The sequence below is a fragment of the Ceratotherium simum genome, chromosome 6, assembly GCF_057802395.1.
Source record: "Ceratotherium simum simum isolate JZ-2026a chromosome 6, ASM5780239v1, whole genome shotgun sequence".
In the NCBI taxonomy this organism is placed as follows: Eukaryota; Metazoa; Chordata; class Mammalia; order Perissodactyla; family Rhinocerotidae; genus Ceratotherium; species Ceratotherium simum.
Window position 1 is genome coordinate 58,659,036 of NC_141905.1, and position 13,260 is coordinate 58,672,295.

At 50.2% G+C, this 13,260-nt stretch overlaps 1 protein-coding gene across 11 annotated transcripts in view; it reads left to right on the forward strand.

Moving 5' to 3' along the window:
- The window catches only part of ZFYVE27 (zinc finger FYVE-type containing 27), a 65,652-nt gene that overhangs the window by 5,585 nt on the left and 46,807 nt on the right, over positions 1-13,260 (forward strand). For 9 of the 11 annotated variants that reach the window (XM_087432387.1, XM_087432386.1, XM_087432388.1 and 6 more), the window contains exons 4-11: positions 1,187-1,373; positions 3,664-3,759; positions 4,896-5,008; positions 5,765-5,904; positions 6,501-6,572; positions 8,377-8,521; positions 12,400-12,446; positions 12,773-12,854. In XM_087432387.1, coding sequence (XP_087288513.1) covers positions 1,187-1,373; positions 3,664-3,759; positions 4,896-5,008; positions 5,765-5,904; positions 6,501-6,572; positions 8,377-8,521; positions 12,400-12,446; positions 12,773-12,854 — 882 coding nt within the window. The remainder of the gene's footprint in view (positions 1-1,186; positions 1,374-3,663; positions 3,760-4,895; positions 5,009-5,764; positions 5,905-6,500; positions 6,573-8,376; positions 8,522-12,399; positions 12,447-12,772; positions 12,855-13,260) is intronic. The other 2 variants (XM_087432390.1, XM_087432395.1) reach the window with 1 other exon arrangement.

A 13,260-nucleotide genomic window follows, 5' to 3' on the forward strand; every position in this document is an offset into this window, starting at 1 on the left:
TTTTGGTTTCCAAGATGATTCCAGGGTCATTTAGGGGCATGACATGGGTGAGGGTACCAGGAAGGTGAGCTGATAAGGGATTTTTGTCAGTCTATTGATTTTTCTCTAGCTCAGCAAGTAAGCCTAAAAAGGGCTGCTGGGCAGTCACCAGCCGTGAGGGGTCTGTGGTGTGAAGCCTTTGAGGTAGACGTGTGGGTAGGTGAGTGGGTGGCTGTAGGGGCCTAGGGTAGGGATGTTTCCTGGGGACCTTTTATGACAAAGCATGCCGTGACCCAGCCCTTTCCCTGGTTGGAACTGGCAGATGGCTGCAGAATGCTGAACCCCTTGGTGGCGGGGTAGTGGTGAGTGAAGGACCTGGGACAGAATGTTCTAAGGAGTTTGGTCCTATATTCATATTCGTTCTTCTAGCAAACTCACATTTCTCAAGTGTCTTCTTTGTTTCTTATGGAGATATGGGTTCAGTGGGTTGAAAGTAAACCCAGTTCACATAAGACCTCATCTTCTGTTTCTTAGTAGGACTCTGCCTGATTGAAGCTCAGATATCCTTCCTAGGCTGTTAGATTTTTCGAAATATATTTCCAAAGAAAATCGGTTCATATGACAGACACTGAATAAACATTTACTCTGTGCCCGGTGCTCTCTTAGCTTGCTTCAGGGGTACCGTCTTTCATGGAAGAAGTTCCTTCTTTGATTTTCTCTCAGCCTCACCATTTCTCAGTCCACGGTGGTCTGTGGTATCCTAAAAGCCAAAGGAAAGACTTCCAGTTTGCCCCAGTGTCTCAAAGGTCGGAATGTCAGTTGTCAAGAGCTCCCAGTGGCCAGACTTCAGGCACAAGCCACTGACTGTGTGCTAGCAGAGGTTTTTTAGTATTTAAAAAAATGGATCTGAGGCTACAGCCGTGACCAAATGGACAAAGTCCCAGCCTTCAGGAACCCACATTCGTGGAGGAGACAACCACCATACCTATGATCTGTCATGTGATGATAAGTGGTATGAGGAGAAGTAAAGCTGGGTTAAGGGGTAGAGAGTAAGGGGGGATGTACTGCTTCATACGGGGCCATCAGGAAAGCCCTCTTGGGCAGAGCCGTGGAGGAGGTGAGCGAGGGAGCATGTGGACACCTGGGTGGGCAGAGCCTCCTGGTCCTTGCTGCTGCCTGTTTACCTACAGTGTGGTTGCTCCCACAGGCGCGTGGTACTCGGCAGGTGCCCTCATGATTTCCGTGCCCGCCCTTCTGGGCTACCTTCAGGAGGTTTGCCGGGCACGGCTGCCCGAGTCGGAGCTGATGCGGAGGAAATACCACAGCGTGAGGCAGGAGGACCTGCAGAGAGTTCGCCTGTCTCGCCCCGAGGCCGTGGCTGAGGTGAAGGCCTTGTGAGTATGGAAGGGGCCAGGGAGGTGAGGGACAGTCACAGTGACAGCAGCCACCACGCTGAGTGCTTGCTGCAAGCCAGGCATTGTATTAGGCAAACCACAGATGTTATTTCCTTTCATCTTGTTAGCAGTTGTGGGAGGTAGCTACTATTATTATCCTCCGTTTATGGATGAGGGAAAAGGCTTACACAGCTAGAAGGTGACCAGGCGGGGGTGAGAATCCAGATCTAGCTGATTTCACAGCTTGTGTTCTTTCCGCTAGAGAGAGGGTTTAGGGTCTTGACTAAGCATGTGCTTGCACAAGCCACTGCCTGGGTGCAAATCCCAGCTCTTCCATTTACTTTCTGTGTGACATTGGGCAAGTTGCTCAGCCTCCCTGTGCCTCAGGTTCCTCATCTATTAAATGGGATAATAATAGGCTTACCTCATAGGTGGTTGTGAAGATTAAACAAGTGTCTGGTACCCAGGAAGTGTTCAGTAAATATTAGTCATCGTCACTGCACTATGGAGAAACTGTTTAAACATGCTAGAGCTGGTACTTCTGAGGACACACCTTACGACTGTTGAATAAAATTAACCGTAACGGCTTCAGTGGCAGCTGGCACTTACTGAGCCCTCCCCAGACCAGGCTCCCTTGACATAGAACAGGGTTCTCATCCCTCTCTGGGCAGCAGAGGTATCTGCGAAGCTTCAAAAAAACGTTATAAAGAAACGGAGGCCTGGGCCTGCCCCAGAAATTCTGAGTCAGTTATCTGGAGTGGGTATCTGTGGTTTTTAAAAAAACCTTTTTACTTTGAAATGACTTTAAACTTAGAAGAGTTGCAAGAATAATATAAAGAACTCTTGTGTGTCCTTTACCCAGATAGAACAATTATTAACATTTTGCCACACTGGCTTCTTTTTTCTTCCTGAACCATTTGAAAGTAAGTTGCAAACATCATGCCTACTTACATCAAATACTTCAGCATGTATTTCCTAAGAATGAGGACATTCTCTTAAATATCCACAGTCCTGTAATCAAAATTAGGAAATTTTACACCAATGACATTAACATTAGTACTGTTATCTAATATATAGTTCATAATCAGATTTTACCAGTTGTATTAATAAAATCTTTTATATAAATTCCCCTGATCCAGGATTCAATCTAGAATCATACATTACATTTAGTTTTTATGTCTGTTTAGTCCCCTGTAACAGTTCCTTAGTCTTTTTTTCTCCTGACCGTGACATTTTTAAATGGATCAAGCTTAGTCTTTTGTAGAATTTCCCCCAATTTGGGATTGTTTGGTTGCTTGTGATTAGATTCAGGTTGCGCGTTTTTGGCAGGAATATGACAAGTGACATTGTGTCGTTGTCAGTGTGTCACATCAGGAGGCACATGCTGTAAGTCTGTCTCATTATGGGAGGTAATAACTTTGATCACTTGGGTGAGGTTTCTCTGCTGTAAAATGACTGCTGATGGGTCTTGCCTTCATCAGTTTATTACTACGATGGTTGCAAAGGTGATTTTCTAATTGTCATCATTAGCTGGCATTCTACTGTAAGAAAGAGCTTTCCTTCTTGCTTATTATCAATAGGAACTCAAGATTTTTATTTTATTCAATGGGTTCTAATCCATTACTGTTGTTATTTATTTTGATCTCAAATTGTCCTAGACTTGGCCAGTAGGAGCTCTTTGAACTGGCTCTTGTGTTCTTTCAGTATGTCTCCATCATTTTTGAGTTGCTTCCTTACTTGGTGGTACCATGGGATGTTCAGATTCACCTTACACTTTCCCTGCCCTAGCTCTAGAATTTTTTTGAGCCCTTCAGAAACCAGGATCTGGGTGAAGCATGTATTCTTTGCTTCTGGGCGTGCATCTGTTAAAAAAAACCTCTCCAAGTGAGTCTGCCTTATACCCTAGGAGGAGACACATTCCTGCCATTTATCCTCACAGTTCCAGTGTATCTGTGAGGTGGGTACCCTGCTCCTCGTTTTATAGAGGAGGAAATTGCAGCCCTGGAAAAGTTAAGTAGCTGGCCCAACATCAATAGCTAGGAAGAGACCAGAGCAGGAACTTTTGTCCTGTTTCCACCTCAGCAGGGGTTCCAAAAAGGGGACTGAAATGTATGAATTTTCTCCCGAGCTCTCTGAGCTCTCTTACCTCTCCTGTGGGTTCAGAGAGACTGGCCATCCCTAGCCAGCTGTGCCTGTGAAGTGCTAGGCTCTACTGCCCCAAGAGCTATGTCAGGCCGTGTGAATGGGTGGGACAAGGTGTGTGGCTCACAGAAGCCCCCTGTGTCCACAGCTTGATCCAGCTGGAGGCCTTCCTGAGCCGCCTGTGCTGCACCTGTGAAGCCGCCTACCGAGTGCTGCGCTGGGAGAACCCAGCCGTGTCCTCACAGTGAGTGGCCCCTCTGCTCCCACCGCCACTGCCCGGGAGGAATTTGTCACTTGAGCCCCAGGCAGAGCCAGCTGCCTTGAGAAGGCCCCTGCCCCCCTAGCTCGGGAAATAGAGCCTCCCAGGCTCTTGTGTGCATACCCACACGTAGGCTTGCAGGCTTAATGCTCTGCTTTTGTTTAGATGCCTTATTTTAGGTGTGGTAAAAATATTTTAATAATAGAAAAAGAACTCACCGTGTAATCGCCCACCCTTGGAGAGCAGCTGATCTCCTGTTTGGATTGCCTTGTAGAGTTTGTCACGTGCACATACTCTACAGATGTAGCGCTTCACAGTGTATGTGATGTTCCTTTTTTTTTTCTTTTTTCACTTATCGTTATATCATGAATGGTTTTCTTTGTTGCTGCATAGCTTTTGGAATTATTTGTAATACCACATTAATATAGACGGTGAATATACTATAATTTATGGAACTGTTCTATTATACATTTAGTTAATTTCTACTTTTTATTATTAACCCTGTAGTGTGAACATTTTTATGGGTTTAGCTTTAATCTTTTGAAACTTTTTTCTTATTGGATCAAATGAAATGAATGTTTTTGAAGCTCCTTATATGTAAATAATAATGATAACTAATATTTATTTAGCCTTCACCCTAGGCCAGGCACTGTGCTCAACACTTTCCATGTGTTTCTCACTCTTCATAGTAACCCTATGAGGTGGGCGCTATGTTAATTCTCATTTTACATGTGAAGGAGGTAACACTCAGAGAACCAAGGGACTTGGCTAACGTCACACAGCAATAAGTGGCAGAGTGGGATTCACATCCAAGTCTGTCTTATTCCTGACTCCAGAGTCTAGAGCCTGAGGAGTGATGAATGTTGGACTGGCTGACCAGGCCCCAGCCTCGGCCACCACCGCGGCCTCACCAGTGTCAGTTGTTAGCAACCAGTGACTTGTTGGTAGTTGTCAATCCTTCCTCCTCGCGTTATTTTCCACTTGTTTGATTAGTAGATCTGGTTGGTTTATCAGCTGTGCCCAGAGCTGTTTCTCACCTGGACCCTCATATGGGTATATTCCAAATCAGTTTCCTTCTGATCTTGCGAATTTCTGATCCTGTGGTTCCTCTCTCCGTCCAGGTTCTATGGGGCTCTTCTGGGCACGATTTGCGTGCTGTATCTGCTGCCGCTGTGCTGGGTCCTTGCCCTTTTAAACAGCACACTCTTTCTGGGGAATGTGGAGTTCTTGCGAGGTAAGCCCTGGAGAGCCTGCGGGGGCGGTGCAGATGGGGCCCAGGCCGGCTTGGAGGGCTAGGTTAGGCTCCCTGGGTTATCTGTCTTTACAGTTGATCATCCGTGTGCTGTGCCTTCCACAAGGGGGCAGCACCACCCTAGAGTCATCCTTCCAAGGGCTCTTATGGGTTCTGCCTCTCTGAGATGTTAGAAGGCTGCTACCGTAGGGGTCCCCCTCCTTGCCCAAGGCAAGTGAATCACTGCTTACAGGATATAGTGGCTTCTGGGAGATGAAGGAGGGTTGTTTTCCCAGTGCTGCCACCCGCCACCCGCCTCCCGGGATGCAGCCACCTGGAGTTGCTGCCACTTCTCTGTGTGATCCCAGAGTACCGGTCTACCATTGGCGTCTATAGCAGTGAGGCAGTCTGGAGAGGCCCTGAGTCACAGAAGCCTGGGCCTGTACATATGTTTGGGTGATGGCTATATTTGTTTTCCTCCCTGTGGTTGAGTAATTAATTACAGAAGCCGTTAACTGATTGAGCACTTAACTACATTTAATCTCTTTATAATAGTCTTATGGGGTAGGTGGTGGTATCTCTGTTTTGTTTATGAGGTTAGGTTGGGTGACTTGTTCAGAGTTAGGAGGGCGATCTTTCCTGCGCAGACAGTGGGGTGCTGGAGGAAGAGGCCAGCCAGCTGCAGAAGTGAGTACCCCCAAAGCACCACTCATTCCGTCCTGTTTCTGCCTCCCACCCCGTTCTCCTTGCCCTGGGTAGTGGTATCGGAGTACAGGGCATCTCTGCAGCGGCGGATGAACCCCAAGCAGGAAGAGAGTGCCTTCGAGAGCCCCCCACCACCTGATGTTGGGGGGAAGGGCACCCTGCCCGACTGCACACCTGCGCCCACACCCACAGAGGTGAGCGCCCCCACCATCAGGGCAGAGCTTGCTGCGGGCAGGTTGCGGGGTCTTCCTGTTACCAGCTTATTCATACCATATAGCTCCTGGGCGGAGCTCCTGCTTCTTCCCAGCCTCCGTCTCCTCTGAAGTGCTTAATAATAATAATTATAATCCTAATAGCTACTCTGTGCTTTACTGAGTGCTTGCTCTGCTGTTCCAAGTACTCTATAGCTATTAACCCCATGAGGGGTAGGTTATTTCTGAGAAGGAGATTATTCTCATGTGCAGAGGAGAAGGCTGAGGCACAGAGTGGTTGCCTGAGGGTGATAAGGCCAGGACTCAGACTGGGCCCTGTGGTTCTGGAGCCCATGCTCTCAACCACTGTGCTGTCCAGCCACTGTATGTCCATTCGTGGTCTTGGCCCCACCTCCCTGTCCCTGCTCGGTCAGAGAGTACTCTCTTTCCCGTGACTTCTTTCTTGCAGTTGAGCCATTTCCTCTGGGGCAGGAATGGATGTTTTGAGAAACCTGGATGCTGGCTCAGGGCAGGTGGCCTCTGTCTCAGGGGGCAGGGCTGCCATCTCTCTCCTTGTGAAATAGAGTCTCTCTTCCCAGGACCTCACGCCGGGCAGTGTGGAGGAGGCCGAGGAGGCTGAGCCCGATGAGGAGTTTAAAGATGCGATTGAGGTGGGTGGCCCTTCCCCAGCTCCCTCTACTGACCAGGTCAGAAGTTGGATGGTCCTGGAGCCAAGTGGCTTCTCACATTCCAAGTCTGGGTTTTTAAAATTTGCTTATATCCAAATGAGAAGCCAAAACTTGCTCTGAGCTAGAACTCACTGGATGAAAGGGTGCCAATGAACTTCTGCTCATCCTGTCCCTGATCTAGTCATCTGTCCTGGGTGCCAGGGCAGGGATGGCTCTGGAAGCCTCTGAGAAATGCCCTGCTGGGGGAGGCGGATCCTTTACCACCTTGGGTGTAGACTGTGGGCTTGGTCCCTTTGATGTGGGGAAGGCAGATTTGGGGAGGACACTGCCCCGGGTCTCTCACTGCTCTTATACAGAATGAGATCTGAAAGATATCCCTTTAGGGGGCAGGGAGAAGAGGTTGGAGAAAGTGGTACATGGCCAAGTGCTAGGTCAGAGAGAGTTAAATAATATTCCTGATTTTCAGACGTGGTTCAAACTGGTAGTTTGCAGAAATGTTTTATTTGGCATGCAAACCTTAAAAAAATTTTTTTTGAGCAATATTTAAAAATGGGGAGGGGCCGGCCCCGTGGCTTAGCGGTCAAGTGCGTGCGCTCCACTGCTGGCTGCCCGGGTTTGGATCCCGGGCGCGTGCCGATGCACCACTTCTCCGGCCATGCTGAGGCTGCGTCCCACATAGAGCAACTAGAAGGATGTGCAGCTATAACATGCAACCATCTACTGGGGCTTTGGGGGAAAAAATAAATAAATAAAATTATAAAAATGGGGAGATTTCAGTGAAAACTCTGGATTTTCGGTTTCTCTGAAAAATCAGAAGGTCTGGTAGCCCTGAGTCTGTATCAGTGTAGCTGAGGAGTGACTGTCCCCTTTAGAAAAGTCACACAGTCCCCACCAGTCCCCCTTGTCCCCAGTCACTGAGTCCTTCTGGTGGTTGCCGTTTATTGTCCCATTTGCGCTATTGTTTTTCTCATAGTAGGAAATCATTTCTTTTTATGTTTCTTTGTAAAGTGGGAAATTGTGATATAAGAAATGAGGGTCTTGTGAGTTTCCACCTGGCCTACGATTTACACCAGTCCCCTTCACTCTCACATCAGCCTCATCCGTGTAGGCATTTACATTTTCTACTGTTGAAAGATTGCTCTGAGACTTGAGTATATGTTTGTAGACCATGAATCTTGATGGTGGTGGTGGTGGTGGGGAATATATATAACAGAGGCTTTCAGGCATTTTTGTTTATAACTCACAGTAAGGAACACATTTTACGTCTTGACCCAGTTCACACTTGTGTCTGTAAAATATATAAAACTTAACTGAAACAAAAGTTTCCTGAAAAACACATTGTAAGGGATGTTTTCTTTCCTTTCCTGTTCTATTTAAAATAATGGCCCACTTAATTTCACCCAGTTTGAAAAACAGTAGTACACAGTTTCTCCCAAGCTTATTTGATGTTGGGATCGTTTTATGGGGGCCTCTGTTAACGTCAGCCTTTGGGACGTGCTCAGACAGAACTCAGGGTCTGTGCTTGGGGCCCCCTCCCAGCAGCTTCCTTCTTCTTGCTATCTCTCTCTCTCTTTTCTCTCCTCCCTCGCACCTTGGGAGGCAGGAGACCCACTTGGCGGTGCTGGTAAGTAGGAGCCTTGGTAAGATGGGCAGGGGCTGGGCGGGGGGAGGTGGCCAAGCCAGCTGTGACGGTGCCTCGTGGGGTCCACTGTGCTGGGGGGCCTCTGCACGCAGGTCCCGGAGCCCTGCCACAGATGGGCAGGACTGGAAGGAGCTGTTCCCACAGGAGGATGACGAGGGTGCCCCGTGCCCAGCAGAGGATGAGCTGGCCCTGCAGGACAATGGGTTCCTGAGCAAGAATGAGGTGCTGCGCAGCAAGGTGTCGCGGCTCACAGAGCGGCTCCGCAAGCGGTACCCTACCAACAACTTCGGTACGGCCAGGGAGGGGGAACGGGGTGGGGAGGGGCGCCGGGCCACAGGACTTAAGTCTTGGAATTGTGGGTACTAGTTTGTGACAAGAGCAAGGGGTACAGCTGTGTTCGTGGGGCCCTGGGAAGATAGCAGACTCACAGCAGGACCCTCTGTCCTTATTGAACATCAGCTCTTGGGAAGATGAACAACTCAGTTCCGGAAATGCCAGCGCAGGACTGCAGAGAGGTGTAATCCTGAGACAGACAGACACTCAGAAGGCAGTGTAGAATAATGGCTGAGAAGGGCGCGTGGAGTCTGACTGCCTGGTGCACATCCCAGCTCCGCTGGGTGTCCTTGAGCAAATTATTTAACTTCCCTGTGCCTCAGTTTCCCCTCTGTAAAAGGGTTCTTCACTGTTCTTCACAAGGTTGTTATAGGTCTCAAATGAAACAGTGCTTATTAAGTGCTAGCACAGTGCTGGTTGGTTCATAATAAGTGCTTAATAAGAGTCACTGTTAATATGGGAGACCCTAGTCCATCTTGCAGGTTCCTGGAGCCCATCTAGATCTTTTCCATCCAGGTACAAGCAAGTTGAAGCAAATAGTATCTTCCTCTGGGCATGATAGAGCCCTGAGGTCCCTTCTCCCCAGCTAAGTTTGTAGATTGACCAGTCCTTATTTTATTGGGGGATGGCGGTGGGTCAAGGGAGGCGGCTTTGCACGAGGGTGGACTTGACTGTTAGCACAGCTCGGAAACCTGGCTCAGGTCAGGAGAGCAGGAGCTGAGCCAGATAAAGGTATGGCTGAAGCCTAGAGAGCGAGTGATGCGGGAGTCACCGCACTCCTGAAGAGGAGCGTTGCTTCTGCCTGGTGTCAGCTGACGGGGAGGAGGATGGGTGGCTGTACTGTGTGTTCTGGTGGGAGTGAGTTCCAGCGTCTGCCCTGGTAGAAGCCCTGGGGTTTATCTTGAGGAGTTTGACCAGGGCATTCGGGGGCCTGCCTTCCTGCCCCTGCAGCAGCCAGGGCACTTGTTTTCTCAGGAGTGGACGTCCTGGACATGCTGCTTCTCTGCTGTGTGAATGCCCCCCACGCATTCAAGATCTCTTTCTTTTATTTACGATGACTGCTGACCTCTGTGGAGCACTCTTTCTGGTGCATTTACACGTACACTGTCTCATTTAGTCCTGATGGTAGATCTGAGAGGAGCAGGCAGTTCTTATGGGCTTGGAAGCAGCTGGGTTCCAGAAGTCCCAAGTGACGTTACACAAGAATGAATACTCTTGCTCTGGCAAATATTCGTTTATATCTGTGAATTTTAAGTAAAGGCCCTTACATCTTCCCATTTTGGTGAGTGACCTGAAGTGAAAAGAGAGACTTTCCCAAAGTCTTTAGCCAGTGCATGGTAGGGCTGTGACTGAAATCCAGGTCATCTGATCCAGCTCCCATGTTCTTTCTAACTCATCTCTCTCCCTCTGCCCTGGGGTCTGAAGTGTCCTGGTTTTATGTCTGTCCTGTTTCTTTATTTGGTTTTTGGTTCAGATAATCCCTGCCAAAATGGGCGAAGGCCTTTTAGGTTCCCACGACGATGGCAAGGGCAGAAAATGCTTCTTTCCTAAGTCCCTCTGAGTTCTCCATCCTTCAAGACCGCTTGCCATCCTTTCCCTGAGATGTTCTCATGCTTTTTGCTGTGAGGGCGGGTGTAGCAGCTCTGCTCCTGGGTCTGGCTCCAGCAGGCCAGGGTGAGGTGAGCTGCTTTGGGAGCCATTCCATTCCAGCTGCCAGTGGATGAAGGGGGCGCACGAGAGGAATGAAGGCAGGCTGCTCAGGAGCTTCTCTGAGGCCTCCAAGTGGGGGAGTCCTGGTGGAAAGGGCGCCCCTCTGTCATGGAGACTCCATGACCATTGCCCTGGCAGGCCCCACGTGGTCTTAGGCTTCTCCTGCCCTCACTGGCCCCCGTGGCATCATCACATGGTGAGTCAGGACCTTTGCTGAGAATAGGGGCAGGAAAAGTTGGTAGATATTGGAAGGGAACAGGGGTGCCCTCCTCCTCTGTCCGCCTGTCTGAGCTGGTGTCAGTACTCAGAGCCCTCCCTGGCCCCAGGCCTGTGCATGAGTACGTGGTTGTTTAACTAGACCACATGGCTGCCTTGGGGTGCTCAGCCCTGACGCTCCATCCACTTAAGAGGAATCCTTGACACAGGCCAGAGTGTCAGTCTTTGGGCAGCTCCCTTCCTCCATCCTATGCCCCTGCCCATCTTGCTAAGGAGAGGCAGAGGCGGAGGGCCCCGCCCAGATTCTTAGTGTGGGGGACAGAGTCTAGAGCAGCCTGTTTCCTGGTTTGACACCACCAGTCAGTGATACCCACTGTGCTCTTCTCTTTCTTTTCCTCTGCCGGGGCCACGAGCTGACAGCAGCAGCATTTACCTTAAGCCCCTCGGCCTCAGATTTCTCCTTGCTTTAGCTAGGGCCCTCCTTTCCTTGAACGCACTGAGTCTCCCTTAGCAAGACCTGCAGGGGAATCTGGCTGGACAGGGGAAGGGACCACATGTAGCTGCCATTAGAGCTCTGGGGCCTTTGTGTGAGGTTGAGGCCTGGTTCTCTGTACTGGCCTGCCAGACAGCAGTGCTCCCTGAAGCTGATAATTACTCCAGCCAGATCACAGGAGGCCTTTGGGCCCCAAGTTCTAGAAATCTCCTCCAGTAGCCTTATCCCCTCTCAAGTTTTTCCAGGACCCAACTCAGCTTCCTTCTGGGGCCACAGCCCTTGGCATGGCTCTCTGGTCCCCTTTTGGGAGCTCCCTCATGCCTGCCATGAACCCCTGCCTTTTTTCTGCTGGCTCAGTGTCCCCTGCCTTCATGGTGATTTCTGCATTGAGCCATAGTCATTGTTCCTGGGGGCAGCCCTTGGAACCTTCTTGGTTCTTGTTACGAGTTTTCTTTTGCTTCTGGAGCTTGTTGAAGTCATAAGGGCTCGGTGTGGCCTTTCTTCTCCTCAGATCTCAGTTTGCCTCATCCTTCTGATTCTCTTCATTCACCTGTGTGCCCTCCCTTCCTCACGCTCTGTCCTTGTTGCAGCCCACCTTTTCCATCTTTAATTTTCCTGGAAGCATGGGCGGGAGCTGAGCACAGCTTCTGTTAGGCCTAGTTGCCTTGACATAGCCTCTAAAAGAGTGATCAGTCCCCTCCTTCCCCATCCTTCATCTCTTCTTACACCCCTGCCTCCTCCCAGTCATTTTCTTAGCTACCACTGACTCCCCTGTCATTGTCTGAAGCTTTATCATGTTGGGGTTTCTGGTTGTTCCAGCAGGATCTCTCTCTAGGCTCTGTCTCACCCCATCCTGGGCGGCACTGTTTCCCTGCGCACCTTCTTGGAAGGTGCCTGGGTCTGAGCTTCTCTCCTGGAATCTTCAGGCGACAGAAGGGAGGAGTCTGGGGTTTTAGGAGGCATTTCTCTATACCCATGGGTGGAGTATTTGTAAGGAGACGCTACGGAAGGGGCCACGTTAGGCAAGTTTCATTGAAGTCGTTGGAGCCATCTCCTCTGAGGGCTGCTATTGTCAGGTCCCTGCCAGCATGGCCTGATTTCCAGGGAGTAGATTCTGCTGGAGGCACTTTGATTTCGACTGGACCCTCAGGTTGGGCCTCTGAGCTTGAGAGGGTGCAGGGCTGGCAGCTGTGTATAGTCTGGACACATCGATTCCCAGTGGCCATCAGTTTTTCCTTCTTAGTTGGAATCCCTCCGTCTCCGGATCTGGACTTTGCTCCTTCACTCACTGCTCCCAGCCAAGGAGTCTGGGCTGGGCTGGCATCCTGAGTGTCCCCATTTAGAAGAGCCAGGAGCAGGTGAGAGTTGGGAGGCCCGGGCTGGGTCAAGGCTGAGCTGCTGCCTCTGTTTCTCAGGGAGCTGTATGGGCTGCGCTACCAACTTCTCAGTGCTGAAAAAGAGGGTAAGTCTCCTTGAGGGAGGGTGTGTTTGCCGGGGACTTGGGGCAAGATGTAGGGGAGTAGTGGGGAATCATCGATGACATCTGACTCCTCGGGCCCCCTTGGGCCTGGGGTCCGAGGTTTGCTCAGATGAGCGGGAATCCCCTGCCCCTGTGCCCACACCTTTACCAGCCTTCCCATGGGATGTCCTGTTTGGTCTCAGTCCTGCCCCACTCAGGCACCTCCCCAGTCCCGCAGTAATCCCAGGTCCCTTGGGTGGGATCAGCTGGTGGAAAGAAGAGGGGTGCTGGGGGATCCATCTGATACTGACCTTGGCTTTTGTCTGCAGCGGAGCTGCAGTAACTGTGGAAACAGCTTCTGTTCTCGGTGCTGCTCCTTCAAAGTGCCCAAGTCCTCCATGGGGGCCACAGGTGAGTGAAGCAGGTGGCGGGGGGTCAGGGCAGTGGCCCGGGGTCAGGGCAGGGGGATGGCTGGGCTGATTCCTGCCTCCTCTACGGGGGTGCTGCGTGGTGGGAGAGGAGCGAGGGGTCAGTGAGAGGTCAAAGGAGCTTGGGAGCCTAGTCTGGCCCATAGTAACATCTCCTCCATTGCACGTTAACGAACAAAAAACTGAAATATTTGATGCATGCAAAAGAATATACGTAATGTATCTGATTTATGAAGCATCATAACGAGTACCTGTGACTGCTTCACTAAAGTTACAAAATAGAGCAACATGCCCGGGCTCTGGGTGCCACTCCTGCCTTCTCCTGAGGGCACCGCCGCCCTGACTTTTGTTCTTTTTCTCATGACTTTGGTAACACTTTCAACAAAACA